The sequence below is a fragment of the Plasmodium gallinaceum genome (assembly GCF_900005855.1).
Source record: "Plasmodium gallinaceum strain 8A genome assembly, contig: PGAL8A_v1_141, whole genome shotgun sequence".
Classification (NCBI taxonomy): Eukaryota; Apicomplexa; class Aconoidasida; order Haemosporida; family Plasmodiidae; genus Plasmodium; species Plasmodium gallinaceum.
The window spans coordinates 54,796-73,415 of NW_021628302.1; the positions used below are offsets into that span (position 1 = coordinate 54,796).

The 18,620-nt window shown below is 18.4% G+C and overlaps 2 protein-coding genes across 2 annotated transcripts, besides 2 other annotated features; one reads left to right on the top strand and one right to left on the bottom strand.

The window, feature by feature from the left end:
• Positions 1-1,855: 1,855 nt before the first annotated feature.
• PGAL8A_00475400 (cytoadherence linked asexual protein, putative) lies at positions 1,856-6,739 on the bottom strand (the record flags this gene model as incomplete). The annotated part of the gene is made up of 9 exons (XM_028673536.1): positions 1,856-3,088; positions 3,181-3,947; positions 4,055-4,213; positions 4,397-4,582; positions 4,666-4,794; positions 4,930-4,992; positions 5,068-5,121; positions 5,264-5,860; positions 5,947-6,739. 9 exons carry the CDS (start codon positions 6,737-6,739, stop codon positions 1,856-1,858), a joined length of 3,981 nt encoding a protein of 1,326 aa, XP_028529978.1.
• A 3,935-nt stretch (positions 6,740-10,674) lies between these two features.
• Positions 10,675-11,173: a repeat region.
• Positions 11,174-14,511: 3,338 nt separating this feature from the next.
• Positions 14,512-15,029: a repeat region.
• Positions 15,030-17,130: 2,101 nt separating this feature from the next.
• PGAL8A_00475500 (Plasmodium exported protein, unknown function) lies at positions 17,131-17,963 on the top strand (the record flags this gene model as incomplete). Its single annotated transcript, XM_028673537.1, has 2 exons — positions 17,131-17,205; positions 17,343-17,963. The coding sequence occupies 2 exons, from the start codon at positions 17,131-17,133 to the stop codon at positions 17,961-17,963; spliced, it is 696 nt and encodes a 231-aa protein (XP_028529979.1).
• Between the last annotated feature and the right edge of the window lie 657 nt (positions 17,964-18,620).

The window sequence follows — 18,620 nt, forward strand, 5'->3', positions numbered from 1 at the left end:
ACATCAAAAAAAAGTAAAATATGTTTTTTTAATGATTTTAAGTATACCATAAAAAAAAAAAAAGAAATAATATGTCTATTTTTAGTGTATGTATTTAGATTACACATTTTCCTAATATACTTAGCATGTAAAAACAAAAGTATATATTCATTTATTTAAATATCATTTAAAATAAGTCGATAATACCATTTATGGGTCAAATACATAAATGTAAATCGAAATACTTAATAAAATACATAATAGAAAATGCTTTTGTTAAACTTATAATACTTGTATCTACATAGAGTTTTATTACTAGTTCTGTAAGTACTGTATTAAGATGTTTTTTATTAATTAAGTACAAAATCACTTTAAAATGTACGATTCTTAATAAAATATAATTTAATAATAAAAATGAATATATATATATATCTACAACACTTTATTAATATGTTTGTTGATCATTTTAATAAAGTTTTTGTAGACAATATACCATTACTAAAATTATAATTATAATAATTTGAAAAGTTATTTACACGTTGAGATTTTGAGTAAATAAAAAAACAAGTTATAAAAATACGTTAAAATATAAAAATTTATTTCTATTATGCAAAAAATTAATCAATGAAAATATACAAACTGCAAAAATAGTAATAAATAAGAGGTTATGTGCATATATATGTAATGAAATAAGGGAAAAAAGAAAATTAGTGCTACATGTTAAATATAAAAAAATTTTAATAGTAAACTAATTTCAAAAAAAAAAAAATAAACTATAAATAATAAGTAAAAATTATTCAAAATTTATAAAAAGAAAAAACTAATCAATTATATAGAAGTAAAAAAATTTTATAGGTGTCCCTACGAAGTTAACGAAATTTAATGTAAATTAATAATACTAATAAAAAAAAACCAAATATTTATTAAAAAATTAAAAATGCAATAATGTGGGCAAAAGAAAAGATCTTAAATATTAAAATTGCTTATTAAAATGTTTTTAATAAGTCAAAATGGACTATTTCTTCTTTAATTAAAGATTTATTGTAACATTTTATAATATATTTAATTATTAAGGAAACAAAATGTTTGTGATAAATGACTAATTTTATACATGTTACTCCTAAAAAAAAAAACCATGGTAAATATATAAAATAAAATTATCTTAATTTTGTATTTCCTATAAGAATTATTCATTTTTATATTGTAAAAACAAGTTCTCATATATAAAAAGACCAAAAAATTAAAAAATATTAGAAAAATAATATCTTAAAGGAAAACTAAAAAATAAATGTAAATGTAATATTATTAAAGGAAAAATTAACTCTACAAAGAAAATACAGAAAAATGACAATAATTAAAAAAATAATAAAATAGATAAAAAAATATAAGACAGAAGTCATAAAAGAGAGTAAAAAATATAAAAAAATAAAAAAGATATTGACAGAAGATATGAAAAGATATGTTTTCATTTACAGTACGGATATATAGAAAAGTACAAAAATTAAATGTTTTTTAGTGTTATCTTATATTATGACTTTATAAAATAAATGCCATAATACATTAACTTAAGCAGAAAAAATTTTTTAAATCATGTTTCAATACATATTGAAACCATATATATTTTTATTAATTCATTTTCTATATTTCTTTGAATGATTAATTAATCTATTTTATAATTTTATATATTTTAATTTTTTTTTTTTCTTAATTTTGTATTATTGCTAAATTTTTACTTTTTTAATTCATTTTATTTTTATATATCATACAATAAATTAATTTTGGCATTTTTTTTTCGTAAATTAAAAATTGCCGTCACCTTTTTTCTTTTTTTATCTAACATATACTAAATAGTGAATTACTTCTACTTTGTTCATTCTTAATCTTTTTCATAGCATGTACTTTTCTTTTCATTTAAGAACTTTTCACTTTCTTCTAAATCTTCAAAAGATGAAGGACTATCTATGTACATAAAATCACAATTTCCTGACAATATTCCAATATCTTGAGTATCAAATATTTGTATATCATCTCTATTATTTTTATCACTCTCTTTTTTACTAAGTTGTTTGGAAGTAATTCTAGCTGTAATTGCCTCTTGATATAAACCCTCATTCAATGTAGCTATATAAGCTCTTTGAAATGCTTTTAATAAAGCATCAGTTGTAATTTTATTTACTTGTCCCCTAATAAAGAGAGCAATATAATTTTCAAGTACAGAATAGAATCTATCAAACAAACGAATATAACTTCTAATTAAGAATACAACGTTATCATAAAAAGCATACCATCTCATTAAGGCAAACAAAAACATAGAAGTACATAAACTATGGAAAACGGCTACATTTACCTGTACATCAATATAAAAAACAGAGGGTTTTTCTTTAGGTGTTTCGGGTAAGGAATGCTTTACTTGTTCCGCAAGTTCTCCAGGTAAAGTACGGGGAAAGTATAAAACATTTCTAAAAAGTATATTACCTGCAAAAAATACGCTCAACAATCCTAAGGGATATAATATATTTGGCCACATAAACTTATCAAAGTAATTGTTTACTCTTTGGCCTAGAGCTTCCATTCTAACATCCCAAAGTTTCATAATAAAAGCACCTATAACTATTCCTGTATATTTTCTATCTATAAATTGTGCCATTTTCTTGTAAGAATAATAATTAGAACTAGATACTGCTTGATATTCACATAAAAGACTTAAGTTATTTAAATTTAATAACGTAAAAATATCAGAACATAATTTATACATGTTAGCTAGAATAAAAGTTTTCCCATATTTTAATTGGGTTATTGGTTTTTTTATATATAAGGGTAAAAAAGTATTTATTAAATTATCCATCATACTACCATAATATGCATAAGCAAATTTTAAATAAGGTTCTTCATCTACTGTCAAACCAATCATTTCACTAGAACCATATAATCTGTCAAGTTTATCTATGTCATTGCTTAATTTTATAGTAAATAACATCTGGAATACCGAAAATAAAGTTTTAGAAAAAAATCTAGATGCCATAGAAGAATTTATTTCTTCTTCTCTATCCTTTCTATTTAATTTATAATAATCTTTTCTTACGTTAAAAAAAAATATATTATTTATACTCTATAAAAAAAATATATACATGTTAAATAAAGAGAATATTTTTTTATGTGAGAAAAAATTATATGTATTATATATATATATATTTATATTACTATGTCATCATTTCTCCTGTGTGAGTGAAAACTACTTTCAATTTTTCTAAAAAGCAAATAAACTGTCTGTATAAAAGACATATCAGAAAAAATATTTTTGTTAACCATATAAAGTGGATATAATTCATCAACTATCTCCTTTAAGTAATTTTTATTTACTGTATATCCATATACAAGACCAAACTTATGGTAATTCATTGAATTTCCCCAGAAAGAATGAATATAATAAAAACTTCTAAGTTTTCTCCTTTTTTTGTCAGTATAAAATGAAAAATTTCTTTTTAAATCAATTATATCCGCAGTGAATAGTATATCCTTGTAATTCTCTAAATATAATTCATATGAATCTCTCATTAACATTATTTTATTATTTATATTATAAGTTTTAAAATATTTAAACAAATTTTTTATATGCCTTTGTTCAAAATACACTTCATATGATGCTTCAATTATCTTTTTCAAATGAGATGTCCATTTACTATATTTAGGTAATACAAATTCTCCTCTTTGCATTTTTTCAGCCATTTCAACTCTTGTACTTTCTTCTTCATAATTTATAAAGGAATATCCAGTTAAGTAATCAAAAAACCAAGTTTTAAATTTTTGCTCAATTAACATAGTCAAACCAAAAGGATGTTGTTGTTTAAGTGGACTTTCATTAAGGTAATAAAAAAAATCTAATTGTAAAAATGAATTTACATGTATATAAAATTTTATGCACTTTTTCATTTTTTCTATCGTATGACTACTTAATAAATTTTCCAATTCTATAAATGAAAAAATAAGAAGTAAATATATTAAAAAAAAATAATAAAGAAAAAGTAATGAATATAATAAATCTTATTCTTCATTTTTTTTTTTATATTTCTCTTACTCTCTAATAAATTTACAGACTTCTTTTTTCTTATATATATTGAATAATATTTTTTTAAAGGTGACGGATACCAATAACTTGTTAAAACGGTTCTATTGAATTTATCTTCATCTTTTAAGCTTGTATACATGGCATGTACTATGCCCTTACGAGCAACACCTATAAAATATATATGTTATTTAAAAGTTCAATTAAAAAGGAATATCAATCTATTATTAATTTTTTTTTTTTTTTACATAGGTACAAAATTTTACGTAACTTTAAATATATATCATGTACTTATTAATAACATGAATATGTTATGTTATAAAAAAATTTATTATACTTTTTTTCTTTAATTACCTTCATATGAGACTAGTCTAAATAATAACAAAAACGTGAACCATTCTGCATCATGCATTAAAAAATTAGCATAATCCTCATAAATATTCATATCTTTTATTAATGAACTTATATTATTTATTTGTAAAACTTCAGTGACGTAACTATAAAATTTTTGTAGCATTGTTATACCATCTTGAGTTTGACCTATTTTATACATTAAAAGATTAAATAAAAAAATTTTGGAAAAAAAAAAAGTATGTTTATATTTAATTATTTTGAAGAATTACCATTTATATAGAAAAGTGTCCCTTCGCACATATTACATATTTGTGAATCATAATTTCTAACATTTAAGATTAAATCAGTACTATAAACTAATGATCTATATTTACTACCTAGGTGACATGTTTCAACACCTATAATGCAAAAGAGATTTGTTTTATTATTTCATCAATTAAAATGTTTGATGATATTGTTAAGAATCTATTTTAAATATAATTTTTTTTATATTAAGCATAATTCATATTAATATTTTCATCTATTAAATTTACATTCTAAAAGATTTTCATAAAGTTTTGTCAAGTCATGTTTTTCATCAAATGAAAGCTGAATAACTAAAAAATAATTAAAAAATATAAAAAAAAGAATAAGCAAGTTAATACAAAATGATTTATTTTTTTTTTTTTTACTATTATAATATCCTGGTAGGTAAATTGAACTCACATATGCTTTACTTTCCCCATCTAATAATATTTAACAAAATAAAATGTAGAAAAAGTAAATATGAAAAAAATAAAATAAAAATAAAAATTATAATGAAAATAATAAATAAATTAGCAAATATATATGTAAATGATAAAAATATTCTTATTGAAATATTATTACTTAAAATTCCTATAAGGTTTAAAAGATGTACATACAAAATATTATTTTTATTATAATAACTATAATATTTTATAAAATGGTGAAAATGTATATATATATTGAATGCGTCTAGTCCTTTGGGTTCAGAATAAATGCTTTCTAAAAATTCATTTGTATCATCTTCTGTTGATATTTTCGTAAATTCACTTTTAAATTTTTCACTCTCATATATATTGCAATTCTCTTCATTGTTACACATAAACTCAAAAAATTTTTTTTTTACATGAATATTCTCCAATAAAACTTGCATATTTAAATTTAGTTGGTTAGCATTAGTATATAATTCCATCTGATATTTATTAATATGATGAATTAAAAACTCTAATACTTCACATTCTTCTAACAATGATGTTCTTTTACTTTTTAAATATTGTTTTCTTCTTTTCATATTTGCTTCATAATTACCACTTCCATCACAAATTAAATCTAATACTTTAAATCTATCCGACATATTAAATTGTAAAATGTTTTGCCAACTATAAAACTTTACACTTCCTAATTCAAAATACTTATGATAATGTTTAAGGGCTAACCTTAAAACTAAAAAATGTCCTAAAACTATGGAAAAAAAAAAAAACATATTAACATTTATATAAAATATATAATTTATAAAATATTGGCACAAATATATAAATTAATAATACCTATAAAATGGGAACCAATCAAATTAAATATCCCCATGTTATAAAAATCCGACACCCTATTCAATTTTTTCATAGAATTTATATCTGAATTAGTTGTAAAAAATAAATCATCGCTTTCAAGTGCATCTGATTCACTATGAATTGGCATATTTGTAAACAATTTTTTTTTAATATTTTTATGAATTAATTTTTTCATTTTAAGTAGCCACATTTTATACCTCGTTTGATAAATTAAAGACTCACTGTGTCTACTGGAATTTTGAAAAAATAAATTATCTAATGCTATTAAAGATTCTTTCATATTATTTGTCTGTCTATAAAAATCCATTGGTACCAACATATATTTTATTATTTTTAAAGATTTCACAATTAAATTTTTTCTTTTAATTAAATCAGAGTATTTAGAATCATAAGATGCTATTAATTGTTCCCTTGTAATATATTCAAATTTTACTATATCTTCAGCATTGCACTTGGGAGTAGGTAAAATGTAATTATCCTCTTTATTATTATTTATAATTCTAACTACTTTAAATTTAGACATATTTAGGCTTGCTTCTCCCTCTGGTTTTAATAAGGGTAGTTTTAATTCGTCCTTTTCTAAAGAATGTAATATTATTCCCTCTAGATTTAATAAATTATAATATAATTCATCATTGCCAATTATATTTATTAATTCATTTACATTTCTTTCTTTGTAAATGCAATATACATTTTGTTGTAAGATAAAAAATAAAAAGTATATAAAAGTTTGTTCAATAAACAATAATATTATTTTACAAAATTCCTTCATTATTAAATATTAATTAAAAATATTATGTTTTAATATATTTTCTTACGTAAAAAAAAAAAAAATATATAGATTATTTCTTTATAAAAAAATGAAAAATACAAATATTTTTTTAAAAAAGAAAATTCGTTATTCATTTCATATATATAAATATATACATATAAATTTAATTATCGCATGAAACAATAATAAAATGTATATAAAATTATTCAATACCTATGTATAATGCTTATTCTTTCTTATATTCTTTTATTCTTTTTTTCCATTTATTTAATTGTCTTAAATAATTTTCTTAATTATAATTTTATTTTTTCTAAGTAATAATTTTATCTAATTTCAAATTTAATAATAATTCATTTTATATTTTATGTAACTTATATTAATTTTTTTTAGTTAATTTTTACAGTATTTCATCTTGAAGTATAATATATATGGTGCATGTAAGTAATTGAACAGTTTTTTTGTAAAATAAAATATGGAGTTTTACTAAAAAGGTATAAGTTGTTTTGGTTAATTTTTATTAAAATATATTTTAAAATATTATCTTAATATTATCAAGTATTTAATTCCAAAAAATTATTTTATTTTAATATATAAATAATATGTATTTTTTTTTTTTAAAAATTAAAAATATAATCTAAGGAATTACATCATTTATTCATTGAAAATAAAAAATATAATGCAAACATATTTATATATATGATACTTCCTTTTTTATTTATGCTTGTAAAAATTAGCAAGAATGTGTGCATGCACATATTTGAATTGAAAAATTTAAAATAAAAAACATAATCTAATTCACTATTAATAAATAAATTTTTTTAAAAAATAAAATAAAATTTAAAGTGTTGTTAATACCATATTATTATCAATTAAAATAAATACTAACCTCCTAGAACAAAAAAATAAAGGAAACAAATTTAAATAATTTAAATAATGTTATAAAATATATTTTGTCTTAATTCGCACACTATCAATGAAGTTATTGATATATATATTTATATTTATTTTTCTAGAAAAAATTTTAATTTATTAAAACCTTTATTATTTATATATATTTTCCTTCTTTTTATCATTTAAAATTTCTTTTTATTGTACATTCTTTTTCTACTTTATATTTTTCATTTTGCGCTTTTAGGTGTTCTTAATATTGTTTTTTTGCTATTTTTTATATTTATTATCTTTGTCTTCTCGTTCATTTTCATATTTAAATTTTCAATTGTAAGAAATATTTTTTACCTATAATGCTTATTCAAAACGAATACTACAAACATATATAAAAAACAATAAAAATAAAAATATATATTAATGATAAGGAAGTTAATACTTGTGGGTTTATATTTTTCGTAAATACGAAAAAATACATATAAAAATAATTTTCTTATGCATATACTTGCGCAAAGATTTTTTTTTAAATTATTATATTTTGTTCCGGTATTAATAATTTAAAAAAAAAACAATTATCTATTTAATCAACAAAAATTTTACTTAATATTTACTATATGTTAAATACATTTTTATGGGATTTATTAAACACTATATTTATTATGTTTTCCCCTATTTACAATGTAATAAAATCTTTTATTTTAGTAAATTTCCATCATAATTGAATTATACATTTGTATTCTTATCTCACACTATTATATATTTATGTTCAATTTTTATAGGCAACATAACCTTTTTAATAAGATATTTATAAATTAACATTTATTTCCTTCATTTTTTGAAATTTCAAGTTTCTATATATATTATATTATACTTGTTTTTCTAATTACAATTTTTAATTATCTATTTATATTCTATAATTACTAAATCCCATAAAAAAAAATACAATTATAAAAAATAATTATTAAAAGATATGTATGTATACAAATAATGAATTAAAAAAATGTGATATGAAGTTTATAAATATGAAACAAATTTACTTTTCTAAGATTTTTAATTCTTTTCATGCAATTTGAGTTTTCTTTTTGTGAATTACATTGTGTTTTATAACATAAAAAAAAAAAAAAAAAAAATTTAAATGTTTATTTTTAATTTCATAAAAAAAAAAAAAAAGATGCATTTATAGCTAATAAAAAATACTATTAAGCTTTTTAATATTCAAATTGACCATGTTAAGTAAAAAATAAATTGCACACACATGTTATTTAAGAAAATTTCTTTGAATTATATATAAAAACACTATTGTAATTTATGTATATTAAAAAAAAAAATGTATATATTTTTTTTTTTTTTTATCATTTTTATTTTTTTATTTAACTTTATTTTGATAATTATTTTGATTTTTCGTATGATAATTTTTTTTTTAATTTTTATAATAAATGAAAATTAATTTTGATAAAAGATGATATAAATATATTTTAATATAAGTTATGAAATTCAAATAAATGGCTTTGTTAAACTATATAAATATCTCATAAAGTAGCAAATGTTATAAGAATAAAAAAAATATTGAATTAAATTTTAAAGATGGTAAATACCACACGAAATAAAGTATATATTTAATGTTATATAATGCAATTATATAAACCTTAAACAAAATCATTTCTACAATAAACAAAATTAGTATAATTACATTATTTTTATTAATTTTTCTCTTTAATATTATACAAGACTTAATAGGCATATTAATAAACTGATTTAATATCATTTAAATATAAAATAAATCATCGTATTTTAAATTGTTGTTAATACAAATTATTAATGAATTTTAATTTCTTTAATCATAAGTTAATATTGGTCTATATGTACTTACTAATTATAAACCTTTTCAATTACCAAAATATTAAAAAATATTGTAGTAAAAACGTATTGAAACTTACAAAAACTTACGTATAAGTTAAAACAGTAAGTTAAAAAATTAAGAGTCCATTTATTAAATAAAATTTTATATTTTTAATATCTTAATAAATATATTATTCCAATAAAATGTAAAATTATCGTGCAGTATATAAATGTAGACTTGTTATTTGATATTAAAAAATATTTATACCTTGTAATATAGCAAGAAAGATAAAATGCCATTATGTAATATAACCAATAGAAAAGGAAATATACATATATAATAAAAATTAAAAAAAAAAATATAAAAATAAAATTTTTATTGATAAATACTTCACTAATTCTAAATTTTACTTTACAAAATATTAAAAAAATGGGTCTAATGTATATAAATATTTTTCTACTTTATATATTGAAATTTATTTCTTTGTTTGAAATTATATACATGTATCTCTTATATGACATGGTTCATGCGAAACTTTTTTAGGATAAAATAATATGTTTCATTTAAATTTCGTAATTAATTTTATATGTGTTATTTATATGTTAGGGAATAATTAGTTGAATAGAAAAGTCATAACTTTATTTTATTCTTTAGAAATCAACCACATACTATGGAAATACTTAGGATTGTTTTTTTTTATTTTAAATATAATTATAAATAACTATATCTTTAACTTTATTTCATTTAGTATATTTCTTTTATTTTTTCGTCAGTATAAATAATATCATGAAATTTATGTGAAAAAATGTAAATAATTCACATCATTTATGTTTTTCTTTTTGTATTTTAAATTTATTATATTCACCTATGTATGCTCAGAAGAGTATTTATATACCTCACAAAAGTGAAAAATTTAGATAATTCTACAAATTTTGAGTAAATTAAGAAATAATATGAATTTTTTTTTTTATCTCATCAAATTATTTATTATTAAGGGATATCGTTAATCCTTTGTAAAATTATAGCATATTTTAAATAAAATATAAGTTAACTATGCATGCTTTATGTTTTCAAAAAATACTTATAATCGTAGGTAGTAAAAGGTATTAATCTTTTTAAGAATAAAAATTCATAGTTGTATAGAAAATACATAGCATTACAATCAATAGATAAAAAAAAAAACACATTTCATTTTTTTTTATTTCTTTTTATAAATTTAAAAAGTTATAAAAAAAAAATGAAATATGTTTTTTTTTTTTTTTGAATGAGAAATTGTTAATTTTTGGACAATTTTGTATAAAATTTTTTTTTTTAAATTTTATACTTAGGATAATAAAATTTTCATGGTTAAAATATTTACATAATTTAAACGTGCATTTTAACAACTTATTTTTATTAACTTAAAAGCAGTGGTTTGAAAATGCTAAACATTAATCATAACAATCTATATAAAATGTATTTAATTAAAAATCGATAATTAATAAGGACTTATTTTTAATAAAAATGAAGGTTTTTGTTAAAGTAAATGAATACCTCCTAAAAATAATAAATTCTCAATGAAGTATACTACATAAATACAATTTCCTAGTATATAGCATTTAAAACTATGCTTAAAGTTATTAATCTAGTAGAAGCAACTATAAGTGCCTTTTATTAATCCGCTTGTTCAATACTCCAACAAAGTCATTGATCAGACAATTTATAAATCACAACCTCAAACAATTACTTTTAAGTTAATATAAATAATTATTAAAACACAAATTTAAATTATGTAAATGTTGTAAACACGAAAATTTTATTATTGCAAGTATAAAATTTTCTTTTTAAGATATCAGACAAAATTAACTTGTAGGGAAATGTTTTTATTGGCAACTGTTTTCTAGAAATCTCAACAATTAAAAAAAAGTAAAATATATATATTTTTTTTTATTTATTTATTGTACGAATGTCTAACGGTATATTTTTCAGGTAGCTATTAAATTTTTATTCTCAAAAAGTTTAATAATGCCTTTTATTAACCATCTGTGTAATTTAATTGTATAAAATTTACTTATAACAAAAGTATTTGTTTACAATTAAGTAAAATAATAGATACCACTGTACATACTCTTTATTAATTCGTTTGTTTAATTCCAAACCAAAAAATTTGAATGAACATTTGATAAATCACTAACGCAATATACTTATATTATTTTTCATCAAAAAATGTCTTGTAAGTAATAAAATTTCTGTTATTTTGTTACCAGTTATTCATTAATTAAATCTTAAAAATAGAAGAAATTTATTAAAAAATTTTTTTTTCTAAGTATTTCAGTATATGTAACTTGATATAAGCAATTTAGTATACTATCTATAGTGATCCCATTATCTTTATTGCCTTGTATCCATAACTTTTATTTATACGCTTTTGGGTCATTTTGAAATTTCAAAAATATCTGTAATATTCTTTGTTTAACAAATGTATAAAACTTATTGCTTAACATATTATAATGCTTACAAGAAAAAAAAATTTATTTTCTTGTATATTTTTTGATTGTTCTGTTGTTTTTATAATATAAATAACTTTCTTTTAAATATATAATCTTTTTAATGTTCTTATAAATTAATTTACCATTAATCCAAAGTAAAAGACTAAAAAAAAAATTTCAAGTATTTTTTTTCTAATGTGGACAATATGAAACATCTAAATTGTATAAAAAATTACTACTAACAATACAAAAAAAGTTATGAAAAGGTTGGTGTACACTAAAAAAAAAGTAAAAATAATACTATTATCATACATAAGGGTATTCAAAATTTTCTTTAAAAAGATTAATTTTTAATTTTCTTTTTATAATACATGCATACAAATAAGAAGTTTCATAAAACGTATTTTATAATTTAATATACAATATTATCTATTGAAATTATTTTAAATTTTAATTTATTTCCCATTTTTATTTTTACTTTATTTTTTTTGGTATGTATTATTTCCACTTATTGTATTTTTATGTTGTAATCAACTTTCTTTTTTTTTATATAGATTATGCCTTTTTTGCATGCTAATATTTTCTATAATTTCAATAACATTTTTACAAATAACATTTTTTGTTATATTATACATTTTCTTAATTCTACAAAGATTATATAGAAAAGATTAATATTTTTATATCAATAGTTTATATAATATGACAATAAATAATACCTTATTCAAAATTTCTTATTAAATTTTAATTAAAAAAAAAAAAAAAAATAGCATCTATATCTTAATAGGTGATTGTTCATTAAATTTATAGAGTATTGAACATACAAATAAATCAAAATTATATAGATTATTCTCCATTAATTTTATTTACTGTAAAAATAAGCTCCTTTTTAAGTAAATAAGCTTTATACGTGTATATAGAATAATATCTATTTTTTTTTTAATATTTATTTGATTCAATAAAAATTTATTCTTGCTTTGTTAAAAATTAAGCTTTCTTTATAAAAACTTTCAAATATATGTAAAATAATATTTTTATAGAAAATAAGAATTTCTCACTAGAATGAATAGTAATCTATTCTAAAACATATAAAAATTAAATAATAGCGAAAACAAAATCCTCTTTGTTTTTCAATACACTTCAAATATAATTTTTCGTTATTCATTAAAAAGCTAAAAATAAAAAAATTTTTTATTTCTTATTAAAATTTAAAAATATAAATAACAAAAACAATTTAGAAAAAAAAAATATATATTTTTTTAAGTAGCTATTTCTTCAAATAGAAAGCATGCACAACTTTTTATTTCCCATATAACTTATCAACTATTACTTTATAAAAGTCTAATAACACTTTATATTAACAACCATAATTATAACATGAAAATTATTTCATGAATTTTTGAATTTCTTTTTTAAACATTTTAACACACAAGGAAATAAAAATAGATTTCATTTGCATTTTTATTTTTTTTCTCCGAATATTATGTGAAATTATTTCAAATGTATTTTTGAAATTTTCAAAAATTAATACTTAGTTTATCTTCACAGAAATTTTATATTCTTTTTAATATTATATATTTAATTATTTTCCTTCAATATAACTAGATTTATATATAATTATATCTTATTAATTGACTTATAATTTGAGAAATTAAAAATTTTTTTCCATTTGCATTGTCCAACATAATAGAAAAAAACAAATTTTATTTTACATAAAAATGTTTGTATGATATAATTTTTTATTATCTAAATTTTTGAATTTTTTTTCCAATAAATAACATTATATACCTATTTCTAATTTAAATGTGAATTATTATGAAATTAATTCAATTTTATTTGTGCATGAATATCATGTCAGTAAAACAAATATATAGAAATACATAAACTATAAATACATATAGTGCATTATATGTTTTAACATGTGAGTAAAAATTATTTTTTATTTTTTCTATTCTTAAAAAAAATGTATTTTTTTCATTTCATTTTTTCTTTTAACATCATAATTTTGTCTTTTCAGAACTCCTGATTTTTAATTTAGTGAGTCCTCATAAGGATATGTGAAATATTATCTCTGTAATGTATATGTTGACTCAAGTTTGAAATGAATGACAACGTTGATAAATAAAGATACATTAATAAAAAAATTATATAAATAAAATAAAATTTATTCTAAAAATAAAAATAAATATTGTTTTAAAATAAATAGAATAATTTATGAGTAATTAACTATCATTTATAATAATCAATAATAAATATAATAAGTAAAATGAGTAGAGATTATCTAAGTGGTTGATTAATTGTCTATTTATCGATTTTCCTAGATTAATGAACAAACATATTAATAAAGAGCGTGTAAAGTTGTCTCTATTAATTTAATGAATTTAAATTTAATTCTATAAACCATTAAAACGTCTTATATATATAGTCGGTTTATTAACTGGATGTTCGATAACTTTGCTATAGTACTGAACAAACAAATTAATAAAGAGCATGTAGAGCTGTCTCTACGATTTTAATGCATTTATATATATTTTTATATGTTTCGAACAGGTGATTTTTAATTATGTAATTTACTTTATTCAGCATTCTTTAATTTCAATAGGCATTTATTTACTTTAATAAAAATCCTTATTTAATATTGATTATTATTTAATTGTAAATTATTTATTTTTTTGTTATGAGTTATGTTCAGCAATTTATATATATTGCTGTTGAATTAACAAACATAAACAATCAGTAAAAATGCAAATTAATTATATGAATATGAATTACGTGAAAATTTTATTGTCATATGTATAAAATTTTCTTTCACAAATTAAAAATATAAATGTTATGCAAATTAAATTCTTTTATGTAAATATTTTTATCTGTTTAAGATCTCATTTTTATTGGTACTAAATCTAACTCTCGATTTTTATTTTACCAATCGTTTTCTTTTCAATTCAATCATTTAAAAAAAATAAATATCTTTTTTTCTTTTGCGTATCTCTGTTTTTTTTTTTTTTTTTTTTTTTCGAGCGTGCACAACCAACTACGTATTCTTCATATAGCTAGTCCTTTTTATTACCAAAAAGGTTAATGAAGCCTTTTATTAACCACAAAGTCACCGAACATCCAGTTAATAAATCAAATATATAAAATAAAAAATTCTTTATAACTATATACTTTAATTAAAATTTTAGATTATACGTCATTTTATATTCTTAAATATAGATATTAGTTTATTATAATTGTTAGACACTTTTTCCTCTATTGCTTATATTTATTTTTATTTTGTATTTCTTTTTATCCACTTTATTTTTTTTAAGTTATTTTATTTTTTATTAGTTACAATAGAGTAATTCATTTATATATATTTGGTTTCATGAAAAATATTACAATTTCAACTTATTCTCTATTTAAAAAGTTTAATACCATTGGATAATTTTATTACTATATAACTATTAACACTCTTCATTATTATCAAAAGCAATAAGTGTAAAATAACTTCATCATTGTAATAATTTATAATTTGCATAACATTTATTTTATTTTAAATTCAAATATTATTTTTTGTTAACTGAAAAAAGAGCATACAACAATAAGTTTTAATATGATCTTTTCTATTATTCTTATCTTCTTCATTAAACATTCTTTTTTAGTTATATTTTTTATTGTTATATATTATAATTTGTTTATAAAAATTTGTTATATTTTTAAAAGGGTTTTTGTATTCATTTCACCATTAAGTTTTGTGCTAATGTTAATGAAAAAATATCATTCATTACATTAACTTATTATTTCTTTCTTAGACTCTTTTTGGAAAATTTCATAAACAAAAATTTATAAAAGAACAAATAAATCTGCATTTAATTAAACTAATAGCATTTCAAATTATTATTCAAGTTTACCTATTTCATATTTACAAAAAAAAGTATCTTTAATTATTTTTATATATATTAAAATAAAAAATAACTTTTATTTTTTTGCAGAATTTCCTTTTAATATTTATACTGAAAAAGATAAGGAAAAAATGAAAAATATTTTCATTTTATTTTAAATAGAATTAGTGATATTTTATTGACTTCATTTTTCGCAATTTTTTTTTTTTTCCCTTTAAATATGTTTAGAAATATTTATTAGGAAAAATAAAAAATAAATATTAAAATAAATTAAAATTTTCTTATTGATATATTAAAATTTAATAATTAATGTAATAATTATTCAAAATAAAAAACATAGCAAAAATATAAAAAAATTAGTTTTATTTTAATATTTAATATACCTAAATTGTTATTTAGTATAAAAACAATAAAAAAAAAATATATTAATTCTAATGTTTAATTAATTTAATATTTTAACTTATTTATAACATTTTTTTTTTAAAAAATTGATTTATATTCTGGAATTTTAAACTGTAAAATGTGTCATATATGGCTACAAATATGATGAAGATATTTTATTTTTTAAAAATTTTTAAATTAAACATATCCATAATAAAATTAATCATATAAGAAATTATATTCTTGTTTTTAAAAAATTATGTTGATGTTTTATCTATTTTAAAACATAAATAGGAAGAAAAAAAGAATAAGTATTTTACGTTAATTTTTTCATAATTTTTATTTTACATGCGTTTAATTTACAATTTAAGTTTTTTTTCATATATAACGTAAAAAAATAATAAAAAAAATAAAATTAATAGAAAATAAAAAATTTTAAATAAAAATATTCAATTTATATCTTAGTTTTTTTATCTACCCTAAATTTATAATTTATTTAATATTTTCGGCTACTTTATGAAAAAAAAAATTATAAAAAAATTTATTGTTCCATAGTGAATATTTAAAGTTTCATCGTTTATATAATTTTAGTCATAATTATGTATTTCTTATAATTATTACAAAGCAAATCATATTTAAGTAAATATATTTAGTAAAACCATGTTTTTTTACTTTTTCATATAATTTTATTCTATTATTAGTTTTTTTCAACTGAAAAATATTAATTTTATCTAAGCATAGAAGAAATTATGTAGAAAATAAAAATTTTTCATTTTTTATTAAGGTTTAATATTTTTTATTAAAAAAAGTACGACATATTTAGTATTTTATAGAAGTTTTACTGATATATGTTAAATCAGTATATCAGTTATATAATATGCAATTAGGAACAAATTTTCTAAAAATTCATTAGAAAATAAAATTTTTAAATTTAATAGCATGAATTACAGAAATCACTTGATACTTAGATTTTCTTTTATATATTTCTATATTGCATTTTATTTTTTGTTACAAGTAAGAAAAAATTATATTAAAATATATTCATTTTATTTTATATTTTTTAAATATATTACTAATTTAATACTCTTTTTTGCTTTAAAAAAAAAAAATAAATACTTTTTTAAATGCTTACTATTATGATTATAATATAGTGTACATTAAAAATAAAGAGCAAAGAAACTTTAAACTTACAATTCAATAAAAATCATGTAAGGAATTTATCAGAACATAATGTAGAAAATACTTATAAAAAACAAGAAACTTTAAATAATTTAACGGGAGAAGTTTTGGAAAATAATTGTTATGAAGCAACACGTTTAGAAGATTCAGAAGAGAAGATTGATTTGGATTATATGAGGAGTTTGTGGAAGGATATGTATAATGAACAGACATTAAAAAATGATATGCTAAATTCGTTAATAGAAAATTGGGATAATATGTGCTTAATTCATGGGATGGATAAAAATTCAACAATTGAGGTTTGTAAAAATACTAGGCTAGGTTGTTGGAATAGAAGAGATGCTATTCAAAAGAAGGTAAACGATATTAAATATTATAATGAATTCAAAGAACTTGAGGAAGGATGTACAAAAGAACAATTTTTACATTTCCTTGATAAGACAAAAGAGGAAATGGAGGTAAGAAGAGAAAAATTATTGATAACGTGGAAAGAATGTTTGGATAATTCTATGAAGATGTGGGAAATGTATGTTAAAAAATATAGTGAAAAAAAGGATGGAGAACCAACAGAAGATATAAAAAAAGATATGTAATAAAATTTAGTAAAATGAAATTAACCATTATAAATATATAATTTTATTGTAATAAATAAAACAAATTGTATTAAAAACATACATTGTATGTTCAATATTATAAAATAATAACATAGATAAATTTTGTAACATTGAGGTAAATATAATTCTAAAAAAGAAATATTTTGTCTTTTTTTTTTTTCTTAACATCATAATGTCATTTTTTTGAGATACATAGTCAATAAAAAATATTATGAATGTTTTGGAGGTTTTAATATGATATAAAAAAAAAAAAAAAACGGCCCATAAAAGTTGCTAGTGCATACAAAAGACCCTTAATATTTGTTTAACAGTATTTGCATATAAAGATATGAATACAAAAATGAGTTTCTAAAGGTGAATGCAAAGATATTCATAGTTAAATTGGTGTAAAAAGATATGCATGTATAAATTTATGCATAAAAAAAAATATTATAAGTTTCATTTCTTGCATATATAATAGTATTAATAATATAAGTTTTTAATAACGGACAATATCTTTTATAAAGCTGTAGAAAAACTTCATTAAAAATATTATATGAATTAAAATTATCTTATTCTATATAGAATAATTGTATAAAAAGCATAAAATTACCTATAAGTTGTTTTATAATAAATAAAATAAGTAGAAAATTTTCT